Source organism: Abramis brama (genome assembly GCF_963993115.1).
Source record: "Abramis brama genome assembly, chromosome: 1".
Lineage (NCBI taxonomy): Eukaryota > Metazoa > Chordata > Actinopteri > Cypriniformes > Leuciscidae > Abramis > Abramis brama.
In genome coordinates, this window is record NC_139963.1 from 44,920,724 (window position 1) to 44,942,871 (window position 22,148).

General features: G+C 41.2%; 1 protein-coding gene across 1 annotated transcript in view; it reads left to right on the top strand.

Annotated features, from left to right (window-relative positions):
* LOC311067767 (uncharacterized protein) overlaps nt 1–13,291 on the top strand; it is an 82,198-nt gene extending 68,907 nt beyond the window's left edge. Inside the window, exons 16-19 of the mRNA XM_084089841.1 lie at nt 291–389; nt 6,198–6,232; nt 6,476–6,517; nt 13,148–13,291. Coding sequence (XP_083945967.1) covers nt 291–389; nt 6,198–6,232; nt 6,476–6,517; nt 13,148–13,270 — 299 coding nt within the window. The 3' untranslated portion in view covers nt 13,271–13,291. The remainder of the gene's footprint in view (nt 1–290; nt 390–6,197; nt 6,233–6,475; nt 6,518–13,147) is intronic.
* The last annotated feature ends 8,857 nt before the right edge of the window (nt 13,292–22,148 follow it).

Sequence of the window (22,148 nt, forward strand, 5' to 3'; positions counted from 1 at the left end):
TGAACAAAGAGAAAATGTGATCTGGTGGTGTTGATTATGTTTTGATGCACTCTGCACAGTCTGCAGGAAAGTGAATCTTTCAGAGTTGAGGACCCCTGCTTTATACAGTATTTTATACAATTAATTTGAGAAAATATTTTATCCATAATTAGGGTTGAATTCATCGTTTTTTATCTAGAACAATTATACAACCAAACCACAATGTAATTTTTTAAAATGTAGTTTATTTCTCAAACCAGTGGTGTATAATACTTATAATTACAAATAATTGGATTCACTCTTTTTTTCAGTGAATGGTCATCATGTTGTTGGAGATCTGAGATTTATTGTCTTTCCTTTAGAAGGCATCTTCCTCATATTTCTGCTGATTTCAGAATTCTTTGAATACCGTGAGTATATTCCATATTTCAAACCATTAGGCCCTGTTTACACCTGGTATTCAGATGCGTTTTGGTCGATCGGAAGTAGACAACACTAAATACAGGTGTAAACTGGGTCCAAAACATTTTGACTTTGTCTACTTCAACCACTTCCGGTTTGCTTTCGTAGTGGAAACACTCATGTGGTCAAAATGTATTCGAACAGCCGCAAAAGAAGCCTACTCTCCACCTACTGACATAATGGGCCCTATCTTGCACCCAGCGCAATTGAGTTTGTACACCGACGCATGTATCATTACTATTTTGCACCCGCTCACAGCAGACTTTTCCCTCCACAGACGCACGTCGGTAAACTAAGAAATGCATTTGCACTCCCGGGGGCGGTTCAGCGCAAAGAGGAGGCGTGTTCCGGCGCAAACGTTCCCTGATGATATTTTGCAGGTTTAGAAAACAATTCCGCCACTGACCCGGAAAAACCTAGTCTAGTCTAAAGTCAGTGGCGCGTTGCGCATGTTATTCAAATGCTATTTAAGGGCGCATGCTTGGCCATAATCAATGTAGCGTGTGCACTTTGCTTATCTCATCTTCACACAGACGCAGCAGTTCTCATTTTTAGAAAACCATGCATTATTACAAGGAAAAATATTAACACACGAGGGAAATCATTGTTGTGTCCATGAAGATGTGAAAAAATAGGCATAAATCTAGCTTACACATTTACCCAAATTATTATACACCTATTTAACCGAAGCTGATTTTGGTGGGTTTCTCCTATCCCCATACATTGTTACTTCTCTGTGTTTTACGGCCCTGGCGAGAACGTCGGTCTCCTCGGCTGTGAACCGCTCCTGGCGCGCGCCTGGTAAATCCGCTGTTATAATAGCAATCCGCCATGGAACAAGCACGCCTGCTCTTAAAGGGAATGTGAGATGACGCTCTGATTTTTTTATTTCACGTTACGCCCAAACCACACCTATGAATAATGAAGCTACTTCAGACCAACCCATTTTAGATTTGCGTCGGGCGCAAGAGTCATTTTTCCCGCCGGTATAATAGCAACAGCGCCCGAGACCCGCCCACAAAGTTACTTGCGTTTTGTGTTAAACTGACAAAGTGCGCGTCCGGTGTGCAATACCTCGAGTTGTCATAGACGCGACGCGGCACCTCGTATGGTGTGCGACCCCCTTTAGATTATTGGCAGCATAAAAAACAAACGATGTGACAGCCATGGGCTGAACAATACAAGTTACCGGTAATATCCATTAAGCCTATGAACTATTAGTTACCCGAAACACATCAACAAGAAAGAATGAAGGCTACCCTGTAAAACAACTGCAATCATATGATACAAAAGGACCCTATTAATCACTATCATCATCACCGTGATCCTCAATTACAAGTTCATTGGCGAATTCCTCCTCCTCGTAGCTCTCCTTCACTTCCCTCTCCGGCCTCCACTAACTCTGAACTGGTTTAAACAGATGATCTGACGGGTTTTAGAAGATTAAATACAACCCGAAACAAAAAAAAAACATTATTTTTTTAAGACCAGCCTTTATTTATCCAAACCTGTAGCCACACCAGGCGTGTAAAAGAGACAGGAGTCTGTTTGGGACTCGGCTATTATTTGTTTTAAATAAGTTTTACGGTATTTACGATTCGTGGTCGGCGCATCTCCGACGTTCTTCCGAGCAGATTCAGTTACTCTTAACACACCTCACGCCATGGGAAAATCTGATAAGATAATCTGTAGAACCATCAAGATAATCGAGACATTACCTAGGATTGTCGGAAGGGGAGAAATCAGCCCAAAATCAGGCCGATTATCTTGTGGTGTGTACCCAGCATTAGAATGAGCCATTTCTATCTACTTACACCACGGGTCCCCTTACACTGAAATAGCCATTTTGCGGCGACATGTTTCTACAGTAGCCCTAAATGGACAAATTGCTACAGAGCACATTTCGTCACTATGTTGTTCTTTGTGCAAAGAAGTTACATAGATAAAGTCAGCGAATAAAACACTGACACAATGATGAACAAGTAACAATAATATTAACAATAACATATAGTTTTACTGAATAACAAAGTAGACGTAATTTCTTAACCCTTTCACGCATAGTGGTCACTACAGTGGACAGCTATTAAAAAAGCATTTTCTTGAATTTGCACGGGTTTTTATGGCAAAGTTGCACATCAGCCTCTTCATTGGACCCTGGTGCATCATCCTATAAATTGCAACCAAGTGGCAAGCCTTTGTGTTTCGATTTTTTCCCCTTCCAAACCAAGATGACTAAGGGTCAGTCAGACATGCCAAGTTGCTCCGGAATATCCACCCATTCCTTCTATCCTAGGAGACTCTTGTAGGTAAAAAAAATATTGCAGCATCAAGCAATATCTAAAGAGTCATATCACAGTTAAATTTTACAAGTTTTGATTTTAGATTGAGAGAAAACTCTGATTAATCACATGTCCACTGTAGTGGACGTCATGCATCAATTGCTATATTTCAGATACAATTCATAATTATAATGTGAATATTGTTTTTGAAACTTAAAACTTAAAAACTTAATCTGCAGTGACTTTTTTACTGTAAATAAATGTACTTGTATTATTAGAATGTAATTTTCATTGACATCGAAAAAAGTCATGTGATTACATAATGTATGACACTTGTAATGTATTACTTTACTTGTTAGATCAAAAAGTAATCTGATTTCGTAATACATGTTATTGTAATGTGTTTTTTTACTCATAACATCAAAAAGTAATCTGATTATGTAATGCATGTTACTTGTAATGCGTTTCTTTACTCATAACATCAAAAAGTAATCTGATTATGTAATGTGCGTTATTGTAATGTGTTTCTTTACTCATAACATCAAAAAGTAATCTGATTATGTAATACATGCTACTTGTAATGCGTTTCTTTACTCATAACATCAAAAAGTAATCTGATTATGTAATGCATGTTACTTGTAATGCGTTTCTTTACTCATAACATCAAAAAGTAATCTGATTACGTAATGCATGTTACTTGTAATGCGTTTCCTTACTCATAACATCAAAAAGTAATCTGATTATGTAATGTGTGTTATTTTAATGCGTTTCTTTACTCATAACATCAAAAAGTAATCTGATTACGTAATGCATGTTACTTGTAATGCGTTTCCTTACTCATAACATCAAAAAGTAATCTGATTATGTAATGTGTGTTATTTTAATGCGTTTCTTTACTCATAACATCAAAAAGTAATCTGATTACGTAATACATGTTATTGTAATGTGTTTTTTTACTCATAACATCAAAAAGTAATCTGATTATGTAATGCATGTTACTTGTAATGCGTTTCTTTACTCATAACATCAAAAAGTAATCTGATTATGTAATGTGCGTTATTGTAATGCGTTTCTTTACTCATAACATCAAAAAGTAATCTGATTATGTAATACATGCTACTTGTAATGCGTTTCTTTACTCATAACATCAAAAATAATCTGATTATGTAATACATGCTACTTGTAATGCGTTTCTTTACTCATAACATCAAAAAGTAATCTGATTATGTAATGCATGTTACTTGTAATGCGTTTCTTTACTCATAACATCAAAAAGTAATCTGATTACGTAATGCATGTTACTTGTAATGCGTTTCCTTACTCATAACATCAAAAAGTAATCGGATTATGTAATGTGTGTTATTTTAATGCGTTTCTTTACTCATAACATCAAAAAGTAATCTGATTACGTAATGCATGTTACTTGTAATGCGTTTCCTTACTCATAACATCAAAAAGTAATCTGATTATGTAATGTGTGTTATTTTAATGCGTTTCTTTACTCATAACATCAAAAAGTAATCTGATTACGTAATACATGTTATTGTAATGTGTTTTTTTACTCATAACATCAAAAAGTAATCTGATTATGTAATGCATGTTACTTGTAATGCGTTTCTTTACTCATAACATCAAAAAGTAATCTGATTATGTAATGTGCATTATTGTAATGCGTTTCTTTACTCATAACATCAAAAAGTAATCTGATTATGTAATGTGCATTATTGTAATGCGTTTCTTTACTCATAACATCAAAAAGTAATCTGATTATGTAATACATGCTACTTGTAATGCGTTTCTTTACTCATAACATCAAAAAGTAATCTGATTATGTAATGCATGTTACTTGTAATGCGTTTCTTTACTCATAACATCAAAAAGTAATCTGATTACGTAATGCATGTTACTTGTAATGCGTTTCCTTACTCATAACATCAAAAAGTAATCTGATTATGTAATGTGTGTTATTTTAATGCGTTTCTTTACTCATAACATCAAAAAGTAATCTGATTACGTAATGCATGTTACTTGTAATGCGTTTCTTTACTCGTTACATCAAAAAGTAATCTGATTAGGTAATGCACATTACTTGTTAATTACTTGTTAGATCAAAAAGTAATCTGATTAGGTAATGCATGTTACTTGTAACACATTACTTTACTTGTAACATCAAAAAAGTAATCTGAATGGGTTATGCATGTTACTTGTAATGCGTTACCCCCAACACTGATCATTTCAGATGAGATTGAAAAAATGTATCACTACGTTTTCTCATCTTGATACTTTCTTTCTCATTTCTCATCCATCTTGAACATAATCAGAATTATCAGCTAATAAGGGTAAATCTCCATACTCTGGTGCACTGGAGGGAGCATCTGAGTGGTTTCCACAGTTGTACATTGACAGGCTATAGAAAATTCTGATGGAATCACGTCCTCGTGTTCTGATATCAAAGATATGCGAAGTGCAACTTGTATGAAGTTGTATGAAGCCTTTGCAATATTTTGCATTTATATTTTTTGTATATATTTTATAGTTTTCACATGATTTGATATAATTGTATTGATTAGTTTGTTAAATTCACATACTTTATCTGTTTGATTATTGTCTTATTTAATACAGTATATCTTCAGTTTAAACCATAACCGCATGCTATCCACTTAAGTGGACATCTGAAAATCTCTTTGAAAAATTTGTAAATCAATTCTTGTTTTTCATGCCCTAAGAGCAATAAAAACACATAGAAAAAAAAAAAAAATCCTGACTAAGGTTATCATAATTCATGCATGAAAGGGTTAATTTATCTTTGTAAAGAAACCTCATTGCTTAACTGGCTACTCTTTGCTCTCTCAGACGATTAAATCTTTTCCTGTCGGCCACTGTAACTTTTGACGGTTGCAATTCGTAACCTCACCACTAGATGCCGCTACAAATCACACACTGCAGAGTAGTGTGTAGTCTCATAGGCTGAGAATCGGTACCAACACTAAAACCTATTCAGGCCCAGTGCAGGGTCAGTTATGGGTTAGTAATTGGCTGAGACTCTGACCAGTTATGGCCCATGTGTGGATTTGTCTTTAATTCAGATCTAGGCCACTCCAGGGCCATCATTCTTTGCTACATGTGGGCCGTGGGAAAAGGGGCTGTGTGGACCGGAGCTGGGCCAGAAAAAAAATTCTATGTAGGATATTGTGACAATGAAATTATTTGAAGCATATTAACAGGAAAGATAGAAAATAGAGTTAAAAAACAAAGCTATACGGAGCTACAACGTAACTAACTCAGGCAGACATGGAAACCGCTGTGCAACAATGAAAACAGGGCAGAGTGATTTGAATGTGATAATCAGCAGGAATGGATGATTGATCTGAGTGATATATGAAGGTTGCATGTTAATTCCATGAATCATCTGCAGTGCATCTGTGCTTCGAGACTTCACTAAAAAATATATTTTCTCTCACTGCTTTTTACACACAGGGATTTCTGTTATGAAGTGTTTGCAGTGTTCTCAGGTTAGTGTCACTGCATTGATTTGCGATTTATAATCAACCTGAAATTGACTTCATATATTTGACATACAGTACATAGTTTATTTCCTAATCTAGCTTTCTAATAAACATCATTGTATATTACAAATATTGTTGGCTCTGTGATGAATTACTTTTGTTCCTCTATTGTAAGTGGTGTTGGAAAAAAGTGTCTTCTAAATGCAAATGTGAATACATCAAATATACATTTACATACATTTTATCCAGAATGTTCCAGTCACCGGACTGAACCAGAACCAAGTCTTTCAGGTGAATATCTTTAGGAAGGTTTTAATGATTTAAGATACAATATTTGGGTAAAGCATTACAACAAACAAGCATTATGTAATTCCTTTTTTTTATAGGTAAAGTAACATATTACTTGATACATTTACACATATTTCAGTTACTTAATTAACGTTACTTTTCAGTTTAATTCATTTTCTACTTTAACCACTGAATAAAAAATGCTCTCTCTTCATAACATAGTCACTAAAGTGACAAAACACATTACTTTTAACTTTCAATAAAAATAGTTCTCTTACGAGAGTTCTCTCGTACTGCGTTTTTACTAAAACGCTACGGGAAAAGTCTCTTTTCACGAAACACTGAAGCAAAAAATTATCCTTTAATTTTCATATATGTAAAACGCGTTGCAGCAGCAGTCAGCTATGGCGAGACGGCTTGCTCGCTCATTGGCTGCTCTGCGGCAACTGCATAAGCCTATCGAGCGAGGCCTGGGGTGACGTCAGGCCAATGAGGGCGCTTCGCGCCCTCCTCGCCACTTCCCGCCGAGACGGGCGTGGCTTACCTCTATAAAAGGAGCTCGAGAAGGCTGATTCACTTGATTTTAATCTCTTCAGCGAAGCGCACGCATCGCTGGATCACGAGGAAGCACGCGTCGTCTGATGCAAGCACTTCAGCGGGACGAGCCCTTGAAGCCGCTGGCCAACGCCGCCTTCTACCGCCGTACCTGCTGCGCTTTCCGACGCCATATCCTTTACATTCTTTGTTCTTGTGTATGTGTGTGTGTGTGTGTTCGCTTTGCAACACGCACCCCTAAAAGAGCTGCGTCTTTTTCAAGATGCCTTCTCATGCAGCGCTCGCGCTCGCTGACGGCGAAACGCCTTCACTCCGAGCCAATTGCCTACGGTGACTCTGAGGACTCGCCGGGCATCCTTTCCGAGGCTGCCCTTCCTGGAAGCGGATGGCGGGATTAGTTTTTCTTTACGTTACAAGAAAAGCTACCCTGCCTCTGCACGCGTCATTCACCGGCGAAGGAGAAAAGAGTGTTCTTAGTCCCACCGTTGGTCGGTCTGACCTCTTTTCTCTCACATTTCTCAGTTCCCTGTTCGGCAACTGGAAATATTATTGCAGCAAGTGAGTCTGTTACACGCTTGCCTGCCAGCAAACGCCGAAGAATACATGTTGACGCCGCTTTCAAAAGCCTGTATCCCCCTGTGGCTCAGTGGTGGAATTATACGTTTTCCACACGGGGGACCGGGGTTCGTATCCCGGTCTAGCGGCATATATATTTATGCCGCCAATGCTTTGCTCTGTCAGTCCCCTGAAGGCGACTGCAGAGATGCATTTTGCAGCCAGCGAGCGCGTAGTACCCGCTTGCCTGCAACCGAACACCGTTTCTACGGTTCCCGTGCGTCACTGGCGAAAGGAGAATGGAGTGTTTTCAGCCCCGCTGAAACTGGGCGATATCCACTCTTCTCACATTCTGGCATTTTGCAGGCGTCTGAAAATGCAAATCACTCTGTCTGTTCCCCGAGAGGCAACTGCAGACGTGTTTTTTGCTGCCCACGAGCACGTGGTACATGCCTGCAAGCAAACGCCAGTGTGGATAATACTCGCGCTGACTATATCTTTGTATCTTCACTGTGGTCCAGTGGTAGATTCTTAGACTTGCGCGCGGGGGATCCGAGGTTCGAACCCCAGGCCTGCCGGCAGAAAATATTTATGCCGCCGAATGCAAATCACTCTGTTTGTTCCCCGAGAGGCAACTGCAGACGTGTTTTTTGCTGCCCACGAGCACGTGGTATATGCCTGCAAGCAAACGCCAGTGTGGATAATACTCGCGCTGACTTTGTCTATGTATCTTCACTGTGGTCCAGTGGTAGATTCTTAGACTTTCGCGCGGGGGATCCGAGGTTCGAATCCCAGGCCTGCCGACAGAAAATATTATGCCGCCGAATGCAATCACTCTGTTTGTTTCCCGAGAGGCAACTGCAGACGTGTTTTTTGCAGCCCACGAGCACGTGGTACATGGCCGGACTTCTACCGAAGCCCACACTTACTCACGGTATTTTCTGGTGTCCCGGCCACGGCTGATGGTGCTATAAGTGTAGTGTCGATGCCCACTCCTCAGTGCCCATCTCTACACACAAGCACAGCCCTACACTTAGGGCTCGCGCACATAAAATCGACTCTGGTCGATTGCGCTTCCAACATAGTGAAAGTGCCCGCACAAACACTATGTCTCACAGACCACAGGCTCTCTGTAAAAACGAGACCTGTGCGCGCTCGCTCTGCTCAGTCAGACAGCGCGCCCAAAGCAGTGAATGTGCCCGCTTCCCGCCCACATTTACTCGCAGACATGAGTCCCGCGGGACCCGCTCAGCCCTCCCTCACTCAGTCAAGCGCTGTAGTAAGGTCGAGGACGAGCGCTCTGCCCGCTGTAATAAGCGCGCCCCCCGCCTCGAATGCCACAGGCATAACGCCTACGTTATTGCGCCCCGAAGCGCCTCTGTCGCACGGCGAACAGAGCGCGCTTCGCATCCAGCCCTTAGCCAACCATGCAGAAGCATGGGCAGCGCTTCCAGGGGTTTCGGACTGGGTGCTAGGCATTATAAAGAGAGGCTTCTCGCTACAGTTTTGTCGACGACCCTCCCCGCTTCACAGCGCGCGTCCAACTACGGTGGTTTCAGAAGTAGCACACCTACTTCGCGCCGAAATATCAAAACTGATAAGCAAAGGGGCGATAGAGCGTGTGCCCCAAGCTCAAAGCGAAGGGGGGCTATACAACAGATACTTTCTAGTCCCCAAAAAGGACGATGGTATCAGACCCATACTGGATCTAAGACGGCTGAACAAAGCATTAGTGAAACGCAGTTTCAAAATGCTCACGACCAGGAAAATCCTCGCGCATGTTCGCCGAGGAGACTGGTTTATGTCAATAGATCTGAAGGACGCGTATTTTTAAATACAGATAGCGTCACATCACAGGCGATACTTGAGATTCGCCTTCGAGGGTCAGACATACCAGTATACAGTCCTGCCGTTCGGTTTGTCCCTGGCACCTCGTACATTTACGAAATGCATGGACGCAGCGCTCGCTCCTCTCAGACTCAGAGGCATGCGAGTGCTGAACTATTTGGATGACTGGTTGATCCTAGCCCAATCACGATCTCAGCTCGTGGAGCACAGAACCATTTTACTCGATCACCTCGAGAATCTTGGTATCACGGTCAATTGGGCGAAGAGTTCACTGAACCCCAGTCAAACGATTTCGTTTCTGGGTATCGTTCTGGACTCGCAGTCTATGACAGCGCGGCTGTTGCCACAGCGCGTGCTGCACATTCAGCGCGCGGCGAAGTCTTTCCGCCGCGGCGCTTTCACCCCGCTCAGGAAGTTTCAAAGGATGCTGGGTCTTATGGCCTCAGCATCGTCAGTTCTCCGGCTGGGCTTGCTCCGCATGCGCCCGCTGCAGTTCTGGTTGAAAGCGCGGGTGTCCGGTCGATTATGCCTCAAGGTCGATCAGAACTGTGTTACAGCCCTGGTGCCTTGGATGGCGGACGACTGGTACCGATCAGGTGTAAGCCTGGGGACTTCCTCGGGAGTGAGGATGGTGTCGACAGACGCATCCACCTCGGGATGGGGAGCGCTGCTCGAGGGCAGACCGTTCTTCGGCCTGTGGTCGGAACGAGAAAAGCTCCAACACAAAAACTTAGAAATGCTGACAGTGCACAACGCGCTGACGCGTTTTTGTCCCCACATCAAGGACCAACACGTCATAGTCCGTTCGGACATCATGGCTGTGGTGTCCTACATAAATCGCCAGGGCGGTCTGAAATCCACATCCCTGTACAGGTTGGCGAAACGCCTCCTAATATGGGCTCAGCACAACTTACGCTCGCTGAGAGCAGTGCATGTACCTGGGCTTCAGAATGTGGGCCCAGACAGACTGTCCAGGAACAACGTTCCCCCGGGCGAGTGGTCTCTACACCCACAAACAGTCCGGCTGTTGTGGGAGAGATTCGGCAGAGCGGAGGTGGACCTATTCGCGTCCCACGAAAACGCCTACTGCCCTGCGTTCTTTTCAAAGAGCGATAGCGCGCTGTCCCGAAGGTGGCCGCGCTGCCCGCTATACGTTTTTCCCCCCGTCTCCCTCCTGCCACAGGTGTTGGAACGGGTCAGGGAAACAAAATGCCCAGTGCTGCTTGTAGCACCGTTCTGGAAGAACCAAGCATGGTTCCCAGTCCTGATGCAGTTAGCAGACATCGCTCCATGGCCAGTGCCGTTGAGGAGAGATCTCCTCTCGCAGGCCGGGGGCTCGATTTGGCACCCACACCTGGAGCTGTGGTCCCTTCATGTGTGGGCGCTCAACGGATATCCGTTGGTCTCGCAGAGGGAGTCATGAATACCATCACTCAGGCTAGAGCACCGTCGACTCGGCGGCTTTATGCTTCGAAGTGGTCGGTTTTCTCCGGCTGGTGTACAGCTCGGAGCCTATCACCCCTCGAATGTGAGGTAACGGAGGTTCTCTCCTTCCTACAAGAGCTGTTGGATAAGGGCAGATCCCCTTCCACGCTCAAAGTATATGTGGCGGCTATTTCAGCGTTCTCCGGTTCACCGCTGGGTCAGTCACTGGGAAGGAACGATTTAGTCATCCGCTTCCTCAGGGGAGCTAGGAGACTGAATCCACCCAGACCTCCTTCAGTCCCTATGTGGGACCTTTCTACGGTCTTGGCGGCCATGAAAGGTGCCCCTTTCGAGCCTATCCAGTCTATTAGCCTCAAACATTTGTCTTTCAAAACAGTGTTTTTGATGGCTCTCGCTTCAGTGAAGCGCATAGGCGATCTGCACGCGCTCTCCGTGAGCCCGGCATGCTTGGAGTTTGGTCCTAATGACTCTAAAGTCATACTCAAACCTAAGCACGGCTATGTGCCGAAATCCCTCAACACGCCTTTTCGGGCTCAGGTTATTTCCCTGTCTGCCCTGCCGGCATCGAGTGAGGAGGGGGACTCGAGTTTTCTTTGCCCTGTTAGGGCTTTAAGAGCTTATATGTCCCGCTCTGCTGTCTTCAGACAGACAGAGCAGCTCTTTGTCTCGTTCAGCGGACGTTCCAAAGGAATGGCTGTTTCGAAACAAAGTCTATCCAGATGGATAGTTGACGCCATAGCGCTGGCTTATACTGTCAAGGGCATTCAATGCCCGTTGGGAGTTAGAGCGCACTCTACGAGAGGCGTTGCCTCCTCGTGGGCTTGGTCTAGCGGGATTTCCCTACAGGATATATGTACGGCGGCAGGCTGGGCCTCTCCGTCTACATTTATCAGGTTTTATAACCTAGAGGTTCCCGCCTTACAGGCTAAGCTTTTGTCGGTGTAGTCGATTCAGCTGTCTAGCTAGACCTCTGAAATCGCAGGCGCAATGCGCTACCGACTATCTTGGGCAGAACTGTGTAAGACCCACATTTCCCACATTAGTTCAGGCTCCCTACCCTGTCTATGTGATGTCATATTCGCGTCTGTGGACATGTCTATATAAGGACGGAGGGAATCCCCTCTTGTCTTTAGACTCTCCCTGTGAGGTCGCGTTAAGCCTGCGGACGCTACAGTATAGGGAATTAAGGCTCCCCTCCCTTATTCCCTGACTCTGTGTGAGTCTATCTGGTGATTATGCACTGTATGCCTGAAATAGCTTCCGGTGATCGGTGTTTTTATCCCAGCACGCACAGCGTTTTACAAGGGGTTCCCGTAGCGTTTTAGTAAAAACGCAGTACGAGAGAACTCTCGTAAGAGAACGTACTCGGTTACTAACGTAACCTCGGTTCTCTCTAGAAGAGGGAACGAGTACTGCGTTCTCTGCTGTGCGTATGGTTCACTCTGGTTCGCTTCGGCGATCAAAATCAAGTGAATCAGCCTTCTCGAGCTCCTTTTATAGAGGTAAGCCACGCCCGTCTCGGCGGGAAGTGGCGAGGAGGGCGCGAAGCGCCCTCATTGGCCTGACGTCACCCCAGGCCTCGCTCGATAGGCTTATGCAGTTGCCGCAGAGCAGCCAATGAGCGAGCAAGCCGTCTCGCCATAGCTGACTGCTGCTGCAACGCGTTTTACATATATGAAAATTAAAGGATAATTTTTTGCTTCAGTGTTTCGTGAAAAGAGACTTTTCCCGTAGCGTTTTAGTAAAAACGCAGTACTCGTTCCCTCTTCTAGAGAGAACCGAGGTTACGTTAGTAACCGAGTACGTTTTACAGTAGGTAATATAATCCGCAATGTAAAGAGATCTTTTATATGCCATGCATAGCTCTTGGGAATATTCCAAATATAATAATGTTTCTAAATGTGTTTTTAGAAGAAAATGGTGTATAAATGGTGTAAAATGTATGTTAAATAGCTTATTGAGTGGATTACTGCTTTGAACAATAATAATAAATAAATAAAAAAGAAACACCTGCAAGGCCTGGAAGAGAGCCAGCATCAGTCAGGAGCAAAAAAGTACCTCAAAAGTAATGTAAATTTCCATAACAAGTAACTAAGTAACATATTTAGATCTTTTAAAAGTACCTTTCCCTAACACAATAAAAGGCTGTTTACTTCATATTAATCACAGATGCTAAATTATAAAGATGTCATTTAGTTATTAAATTAACGTGTCTTATTCTGAACCCAGAATGCAGTGGCATCTGATGAACATTCATCCAATGGATCGAATCAGAAGCAGAAAACAGCAGAATCACAAGAAATGAATCTTCTACTGAATCAAGATCAGGAGGCTGGTAGGAGGCTGGAATAATAAACATGATCAACAATAAGCAAAAAAAAAAGACCCTTTATCCAACACTGAGCATTTGCTCAAACTTTCATGAACGCTGTAATTTAAGATCAATTTTATCCTTCATTTGTACTTCAGCTATTATTTTTAAAAATGTGTATTCTTGGTTTTATAGCATAAAACCATTTTTGTATTCATGCATATTTGCCTTCAAGACTAGCTGTAAACAAACTTCAGCAGTACAAATTAAATGGAGAGAGAGAAAAAATATGTGCAATATTAGAAACAACCAGCTGAGTCCGAAGATTGTCTAGGTTACTAATGTAACACCCATTCCCTAAAGGAGGAGAATCATTCCCTAATGTATGCAATTTCTTTAAGGTCGTACTGATCATCTCATCATATATTTTTAAATTTAGTCCTGTGTCAAATGTATTTTCTTTTTGATTTGATCATATTTAAAGGAGAACTCCGGTCAATTTTAACATTGAGCTCATTTTTTTGTACATTTGGAGTGCTGTCAATACAGAGAACAACGACAAAAATCGGTGTTGCCTACACCGTGTTATCCTCTTTTTAAAATTTGCACCCTGTTGACTTCAATAGGGCAAGTTTTAAACCTGCTTTTAGCCTCTTAACATCCTTGATGTGTCATTACAAGTGCACAGCCAATGTGAGTGATTCCTTCAGAGTGAACGCGGGTGAATCTGACTGCAGTAGATGTGAAAGATATGAATAAAAATGATAATAATTCAGCCAGCGCTCATACCTGTATTTACATCCTGTTTTCGGTCGAAGTCCATAGTAATCGATTGTCGAGTTCACGCGCATAGGTTTAGTACCTATGATCATGCGCGTGAACTCGACAATCGATTACTATGGACTTCGACCGAAAACAGGATGTAAATACAGGTATGTGCGCTGGCTGAATAAACATAATTTTTATTCATATCTTTCACATCTACTGCACTCAGATTCACCCGCGTTCACTCCGAAGGAATCACTCACATGACCTGTGCACTTTTAATGACACATCAAGGATGTTAAGAGGCTAAAAGCAGGTTTAAAACTTGCCCTATTGAAGTCAACAGGGTGCACATTTTAAAAAGAGGATAACACGGTGTAGGCAACACTGATTTTTGTTGTTGTTCTCTGTATTGACAGCACTCCAAATTTACAAAAAAATGAGCTCAATGTTAAAATTGACCGGAGTTCTCCTTTAATCAACCTTGTCGTGTTTTTATTCAGTCAAGTTTTAGTTGACATTTTAGTCTAGTTTAGTCAATGAAAATTTAGGCACATTTTCGTCATGCTGCATAAAGGTTAAACTGATTAAAAAAAAAATCTGTGATTAATCGCGATTAAAAACACTTAAGTTTTTATCTCCACATTAATGTAGAAACAACATAAAGTCTGTATATTTTAAATACTTGGCATCTTTTTATAAATGTATAAATGAACTTGGAAATCACAGCTGACTTTACACAACCGCGGAGGCAAATAGCCTTTACATAATTCTACGTAGAGCAGGCCTAAATTTAAGGCAAAACTACCATTAGACCTGGGAAGTGAGTGGATACTGGAAAATGTGAATACAAAATGTTGCCATGCTGGGAAAAAAAAAGAATATGTCTTTGTTTTTATTTTGGATGCTGTCATGTATTTACTAGCGAAACAAATACGATGACTGATTGTCTTTTGGATTGATTTTATTTGCTGATTACCGTAACCAAAAATAATTGCCAATAAAGAATTCATACAAATCAACATGAAGTGATCTCTTATTCTGCGCACACCTAAAGGCGCACTCCCTTTTATCTGTTGCTATCTCAGCCAATCACACACAAGGTCAAAATTCAACTTAAAAGTTAACACTATTCCATTATACTATTTGCTTACAAACAAGCTTAGGCAACAAATGCTAATACACAACACTCCTCCCCTGAAATCTGGAACTCACAATTTTCCTTTTCTTTTTTCTTTTTTAACACCATTTCAAACCACACATACAAAACAAAAATAAATTCACTTGCCTCTTAGGTCTCAGTGCCCCTTCCTGAGTGACAGTGGTTCCTGGAACCCCTAATTCTAACTGCTTTTCCTGTGCATGATTGTTATAATCATCTCTTACATGCCCTGGCACAATGCCATGAGCCCTTGCTTTTAACACATGTTAATTACATCAGTCTGAAACAGTTCATCATTTAACACTGTTTGTTGCATTTCTGACCCGATGAGCTGGTTTACATCTCTTGTACAATTTTCCAAACATTTTACCAAGTATGTAACAGGATCTAGCACCTTAAAGGATTAGTTCACTTTCAAAAAAAATGTTTTGCTGATAATTTACTCACCCCGATGTCATCCAAGATATCCATGTCTTTCTTTCTTCAGGCGAAAAGAAATTCAGGTTTTTGAGGAAAACATTCCAGGATTTTTCTACACAGAATGGACTTCAATGGCAACCAACGATTCCAATGTTCAAAGAAGGTTCAAATGTCCGTCTCAATGCAGCTTCAAAGTCTCTACACGATCCCAGTCGAGAAATAAGGGTCTTATCTAGCGAAACGATCTGTCATTTTCTAAAATATATATACTTTTTAACCACAAATGCCCATCTTGTACCATCTCTGAGATGCACCACGTATTACGTCATCACATTGGAAAGGTCATGAAAAAAATACGATCAAACAACGATTTTGAAGTTGGAGGAGAAAATGAGATGGAATTTTTCGCCCTTCCCTACCTTTTAGAACCGGAGTACACAGACAAATAACTTAGATAGATGATGTGACGCATGACCTTTCCAACGTGATGACGTAATACGTGGCGCATCTCAGAGATGGTACACGATGGGCATTTGTGGTTAAAAAGTATATATATATATTATATTTTTTATTATTTTATTTTATGTTATTTTATTTTTTTTAGAAAATTACTGATCATTTCGCTAGATAAGACCCTTATTTCTCGACTTCCAATCAGCCTCTTTGTGAAACAACTCAGTGAATGGTTTAATTTCACTCAACAGATTTGGAATAAATTTACCATAATAATTCAGCATGGCCAGGAATGATCTCAACTCTGATACATTTTTATCTTTATCGATGGCTTCAGTTTTCTCCGGGATCGGGTGCAACCCTTCCACATCGATGATATGTCCGAGGTACGTTACGCTATTCTGAAAGAAAGAACATTTTTCTTTGTTTAGCCTAAGTCCATGTTCTTCTAGTCGTTTCAAAACATAGCTCAAATTGTTCAAATGCTCGTTGGTGTCTTTTCCGGTTATTAAAATATCATCAAGGCAGCACACAACACCCTCTAATCCTTGCAAGACCATGTCCATGGTATGCTGGAAGATTGATGGCGCACTAGTGTCCCCATATGGTAAACGATTGTACACGTATAATCCCCGCTGCATAATAACAGTAAGGAAACCGCTCCGCGATTAAGGAAAATGAGCATTTTTCCTGTAGACCGATGCTGCTCCATTGATTTGAAATCGTTCCGCTTATTCTTACAGGCCCGTTATAGATGACCAGCTTTTCCGCATCTTCAACATTGGAACTCTTTGAACACTCTTTTTGCAGTACATGTCCATGGTCCATGTTCTTTCCCCAGGCATCTATAGCACTCTCGGTCGGTGTTGCTTCTTGACTCCTGGACTCGTGCTGCTTCACTCCCCGCAGGCCTAGATAATCCGTCCACAGATATGATGCGGGCGGTCCCATTTGCATGGACTGCATGCCACTGGTGGTACACTCAAAATTGTTTGTTATTTCCAGCATACGTGCCCATGCAAGTCCTTCATCAGTTGCGGCATTCAACAGTTTTTGGCGCAGTTCTTTGTCAATTATTCCACACACAAATTGATCTCTTAGCTGCTCCTCCAAGCTGGCGCCAAATTCGCAGGTGCAGGCCAGCCCCTTTAAGCTAGCTAGTCCCCAAAAGATTCTCCAGCTTGCTGTGGACGATTCCGGAACGTGAATCTTTCAGCCAACACATTCTTTTTTTGGTGTAAAAACGTCTCTTAATGCCTTCAATAAGTCAGAGAATTCTGTCTCGCTTACCTTGCTTGGTGCAATCAGATCTCTTAGCACTGCAAACGTGTTCGGACCAACCACAGACAAAATTACCGCTCACTGCTGGTCAGATTCAATCTTGTTGGCCACCAGAAACTGCAGAAGCCTTTCTTCATAGTTTTCAAACATTTCCAGTGTTTTGTCAAATGTTAATCCTGTGTCTGTAATGTTGAGCGTGCAACCCGCTGCAAAAGCAACCCGCTGCAAAATACAACATCAAAATCCCATCCTCATCGCCAAACTTATGGTATGCTCGGCCAGATTCGGCTCTAAGTCGTGCATCTTCGGATGTGAAGCCAAGCGGAAAGTTACAAAAACTGCTGTGCACACCGCCACACAAAATGGGGTCTTGCACACTCAACGTGCACGTGCACATGCCGTGCGCATCTTCGCGCTCGTGTAGACGCGGTGAGTATAAACACGTGCTGTGTCTCAATTCGCCTACTTATACTTCGCCCTAAAGGTGTGTGCTCTTTTTGTAAAGAAAAAGTAGATACTTTTGAGTGTGTAGCAAAAGAGTACACAAGCTTTGGGACAAACTATCACGGTCATACAATTGCGTCTTTAACGGTTGCTCTCTGTCGCATCCTGTCACAGTAAACTGGCCTGCCAATCATCTTGTCACAGTTAAAATCCTCTACATTTAATTTATTTCCTACTGTATCAGAGAGAAATGCAGAAGCACGTTGACCTGCCAGTCATGGGTCTTCCATGCTGAGAACTCTCCTCATATTAATGCATAACGATGCATTTAAAAGTTAATGGCCAAACGGGATCTTTATAAAAGTCCACATTGTTATTGCAGATGAAATATAACATGGATAACATTAAATAAATATTCTTCTATCAGGTCTAACTTTGATTAGTCACTCAAACCTTTATCTAAACCTCTCACCATTGGTCGTGCATATCAGCCATGTTTTGTAGTTTTTTAACACTTTTTACTCATGTTTGTAGTTTCTCCTCCAAAGCCCAATAGATTGTGGGCAATATCAACCGGGGTTTGGTGCCGTCTGACGAGAGCAGGGGTGCCGTGTAAAAACTCCACCAAACATTTTAAAATTGCTAAAATGTGTGAGAAAAAAAAAGTATTATGTACCATAAATTTCGGATGTCTTACAACAAATAACGCACACAAATTTATAATAAAAATGCAAATCGTACGTTTTCGGCATTGAATTGCTGGGGTTGCGCATGATTTCATTCCTGTGCTTCATTCCAGGAGGGCAAGGGCACAGGTAAATAAGACATTTATTATGGGCTTATGTGAGGATTGTTCAAGTTCACTTAAATTAAAGGGTAAGTAAACCCCTGGTCAGAGCCTGACTCCACCCACTGGCAATATTTGAAAAATGCGGGAAAAGTGGGCAGACCCCAGCAGAGATAGAGGGGACGAACAAAGGGTGGGGCTGAGTGGAGGGGAGTGCACCTGAGACCTGCAGTGACAGCTGCTGTCAGATTCTAAAATGAAGAGTGACTGGAGTGACGCAAGTAGCTTTGCAAAAAAGCTGTCATTTGAAGTCGAGGACTTTTCTCCCCCACCTGAAGGAGGAGGGTGAATTGTTTGTGGACACAGGGCCAGAGCCATATTAATTCGAGCCGCTGGCTCAAACTGCGGTCTTAACTCCCGCATCACGATCGGCATCCGATGTAAAGTACATGGATCTGATGAGTTTTATCGAGTTGATGTCAATAGCGCGCGCTCTCTGTAGGCATATTCATATTTTGCCGCTATGTGAAAAAATCCAGCAAAATGCACCGGCGCGTTTGTCGACCCCAGAGGATTAACTTTAGCCTAACCATAAATTGTGATTAAAATATATATGATCACTCACATCAAGATGCCGCTGCGGTGGTGGAGTCCATGCAGGAGGAGTAGCGTTTGGCACTGCGTCGCTTTTCAGTGTGGAGAAGCCCATTTCCACCTCTACTTCATTACCATCCTGACCACTGTACTAAATACAGATAAATCTATGCTAATTTTATACCCAAATGTCAAAAAAGTTACTTGAATAAATGAACAGTACTAATAAAGCCCCATTCTTCATTAACTAAAAAAAAAGTTGGATTAGGGTTTAGTATACCCTTTAAAAGTTGTCATATTTTTTGGAGCCTAATACATTTTAGAATTTATCATTTTCAATTATATGAAGTGTTGAATGACGATAGTTAATGTTTAAAATAAAAAAATAAAAAAATCACTGAAGACATCAGTAGCAGTATTGATATCAGTGATACTGGCCTTCATTCATAAAAAGATGAAAATTATATACAGGATTAAGACCTCCTTAGCTGGAAATAAACATCTGACACAAAACATTTGCAGTACATGACATTTTTACTTAATGTACTAGAAATACAAGAACTGTGAATTGTGGCTTCACAGTGTTGAAGGGGGTGGATTGTAATCCACTGCTGCTTCAATGTATATGTAATGAGTGATTATAATCAAGGTATTAATCAATACTTTTCCTTCTAAATATCAAATGAGTTGAATGACTTCTCTGGAGATTTTACTTTGTTATCGAAGTTACCAGTGTGATTACTGAAATGTTCTTTTCATGTATTCTTTAATGTCTGTATTTGATATTTGAATGTGCTTGCCTATTTATCCCAGCTTCCAGAAATGAAATAGGGACTGGTTTTGTGTTTGTGAAAGGTCTTTAACATGTTAAAACACATAGGGGTCATTTAAAGGGACCATTTGTCAGTTAAAGCCTATAGTTTACATTTAGAATAAAGTTGTTTCGAGACATGCTGGCACCCAGAAACCCAAATCTGCGACCTGGAAGGTCACGACGTGCCTAACTTCAGGGTCCGAGTGTCAGCGGCATAATCTATGGAGATATGCTTCAGTCTATCTGTATATGTGTGGAAAATTACTATGTTTATCAATTTCTTGGCCAATCAGAATCATTCAGCCTGTAAGCAATGACGTAGCTTAGACCTTGGAAATGGTATAACTGCTGTGATCTTTGTAACTGTAAGCGGGGCGGCCTACGAACTCCTGTGTGAGTCTTGAAGCTGACTTCTGCTGATGAAACTGCAAACTATCTTCAGTAAAACTTTTCTTCAATTTTTTTATAATTCTGACTCCGGGTCTTCTTTTCAAACATCTGGTCCATGGGTCCTAAACTGTTCACCCCTAACAGTGTCCACTGTGGCTGACTGATTAGACTGTTTTTGATGTGCCTTTTTATACTCGGAATGACAATTTGGAATGTAAAAAACAACGTATTATACAGTTAACAGATCTTATTGTATTAGTGTGAAACTTGCTTAATACTCATTGTTTTACCATATTAGTTAAGTATAACATGTATGAAGTGCAGTTCATGTGGTGTTTGTTTCCAGAGGCATGCCGAACCATGTAATGTGTTTGTGTGTCCTGCTCCTGCACTTAACAAATATATAATTGCATTAAAATGGCTCCTATACTGTATTTACTGCATGCTAGCGTTACTCATGTATGGACCCATGGCTTGCTGTTCAGTAGTGGTATAATAGTATATTTATATTCACGTTTTTCATAGGTCATTATATGCCCTGGCTGTCCTCCGGAATGTCTCCTTGCAGGAGGCTGAGCAGGTCTTCCTTTCTGGTCCGGATTACCATTACAGGTCAGAGTAGAATAGTGATTAGTACAATAGTGATTGTTCTCTTTCAGTGAAGTGGAAGAATTTAACAGAAAAATTGACAAACAATTGAGGAAAGAAGGGAGACCATTCAGTTGGTGGGTATTGCTCCTATATACTTACAAATTTGGAGTTTGGAATTAGACATCAGTAACATGAATATTCTGTTTGGCTTTCTCTCTACAACTCCAACAGTGCATAAGTGTTAAATCAGAGATATATATTTCAGTTGAACATGTTAAACAAATGTTTCTTATTTAATTCTCTCTCTCTCTCTCTCTCTCTCTCTCTCTCTCTCTCTCTCTCTCTCTCTCTCTCTCTCTCTCTCTCTCTCTCTCTCTCTCTCTCTCTCTCTCTCTCTCTCTCTCTCTCTCAGAGTTGAAGCCTACAGCCATTCTGTCTGTGCAGCAACAGATGAAAAAGGAGGTCTTTTTGGTGCTGTTGTTATTGCAAAAATGACATATATATACATATATATATACATTATTGAATCATTCTTGAGTCTTGTCTTGCCTCTCTACAACGTCTAAAATATCTGGCTGTAATTTAGTGACTGCATACTTTATTTTACTTGATAATTAGCTAATTAGTTAAACTTAAGGAGGTTAATCAATATACAGTATAATTCAAGAAACTAAGACTTACTCCACTTTTTCAGTTGTTTAAAGATTGATATACATTTTTCATTTATATTTTGTGCAAATGCATTTGTTAAAATTTTAAATTGTGACTCACTTTGTGTACACACTTTGTAATTAACCTCTGATGCATTTTGAATCAAAAATCACATTTATAAAAAAAAATAATCTTGATAACATGTACAAAGTAACTAAACCACCTGGGTCTTAGAACTGCGGTCCTGAAACTACAGCCGCCATATCATCCAGTTCGGTAGGTGGCGCTGTCACAAAAAAACTACACTGTAAATGCAAACATCGTATTTAATTAAAAATAGTAAATTGACCTTAATCATTTTTTTTCAACCTGCTATTAACACTCACTTTTAGTAAGTTACTTGTACTTTGAGGTTGAAAAATCTTACCAGCTCAGTCTACTTGAGCTGGATTCATTTAGAAAAAGTAAGTTTATGACCTGTGGGCATGCGCAGATCAGTCCTCTCTACGCTAGACGTCGATATATGGCCACGCCAAGACTCGCCCTTCAATAGCTACTATTGGCTGA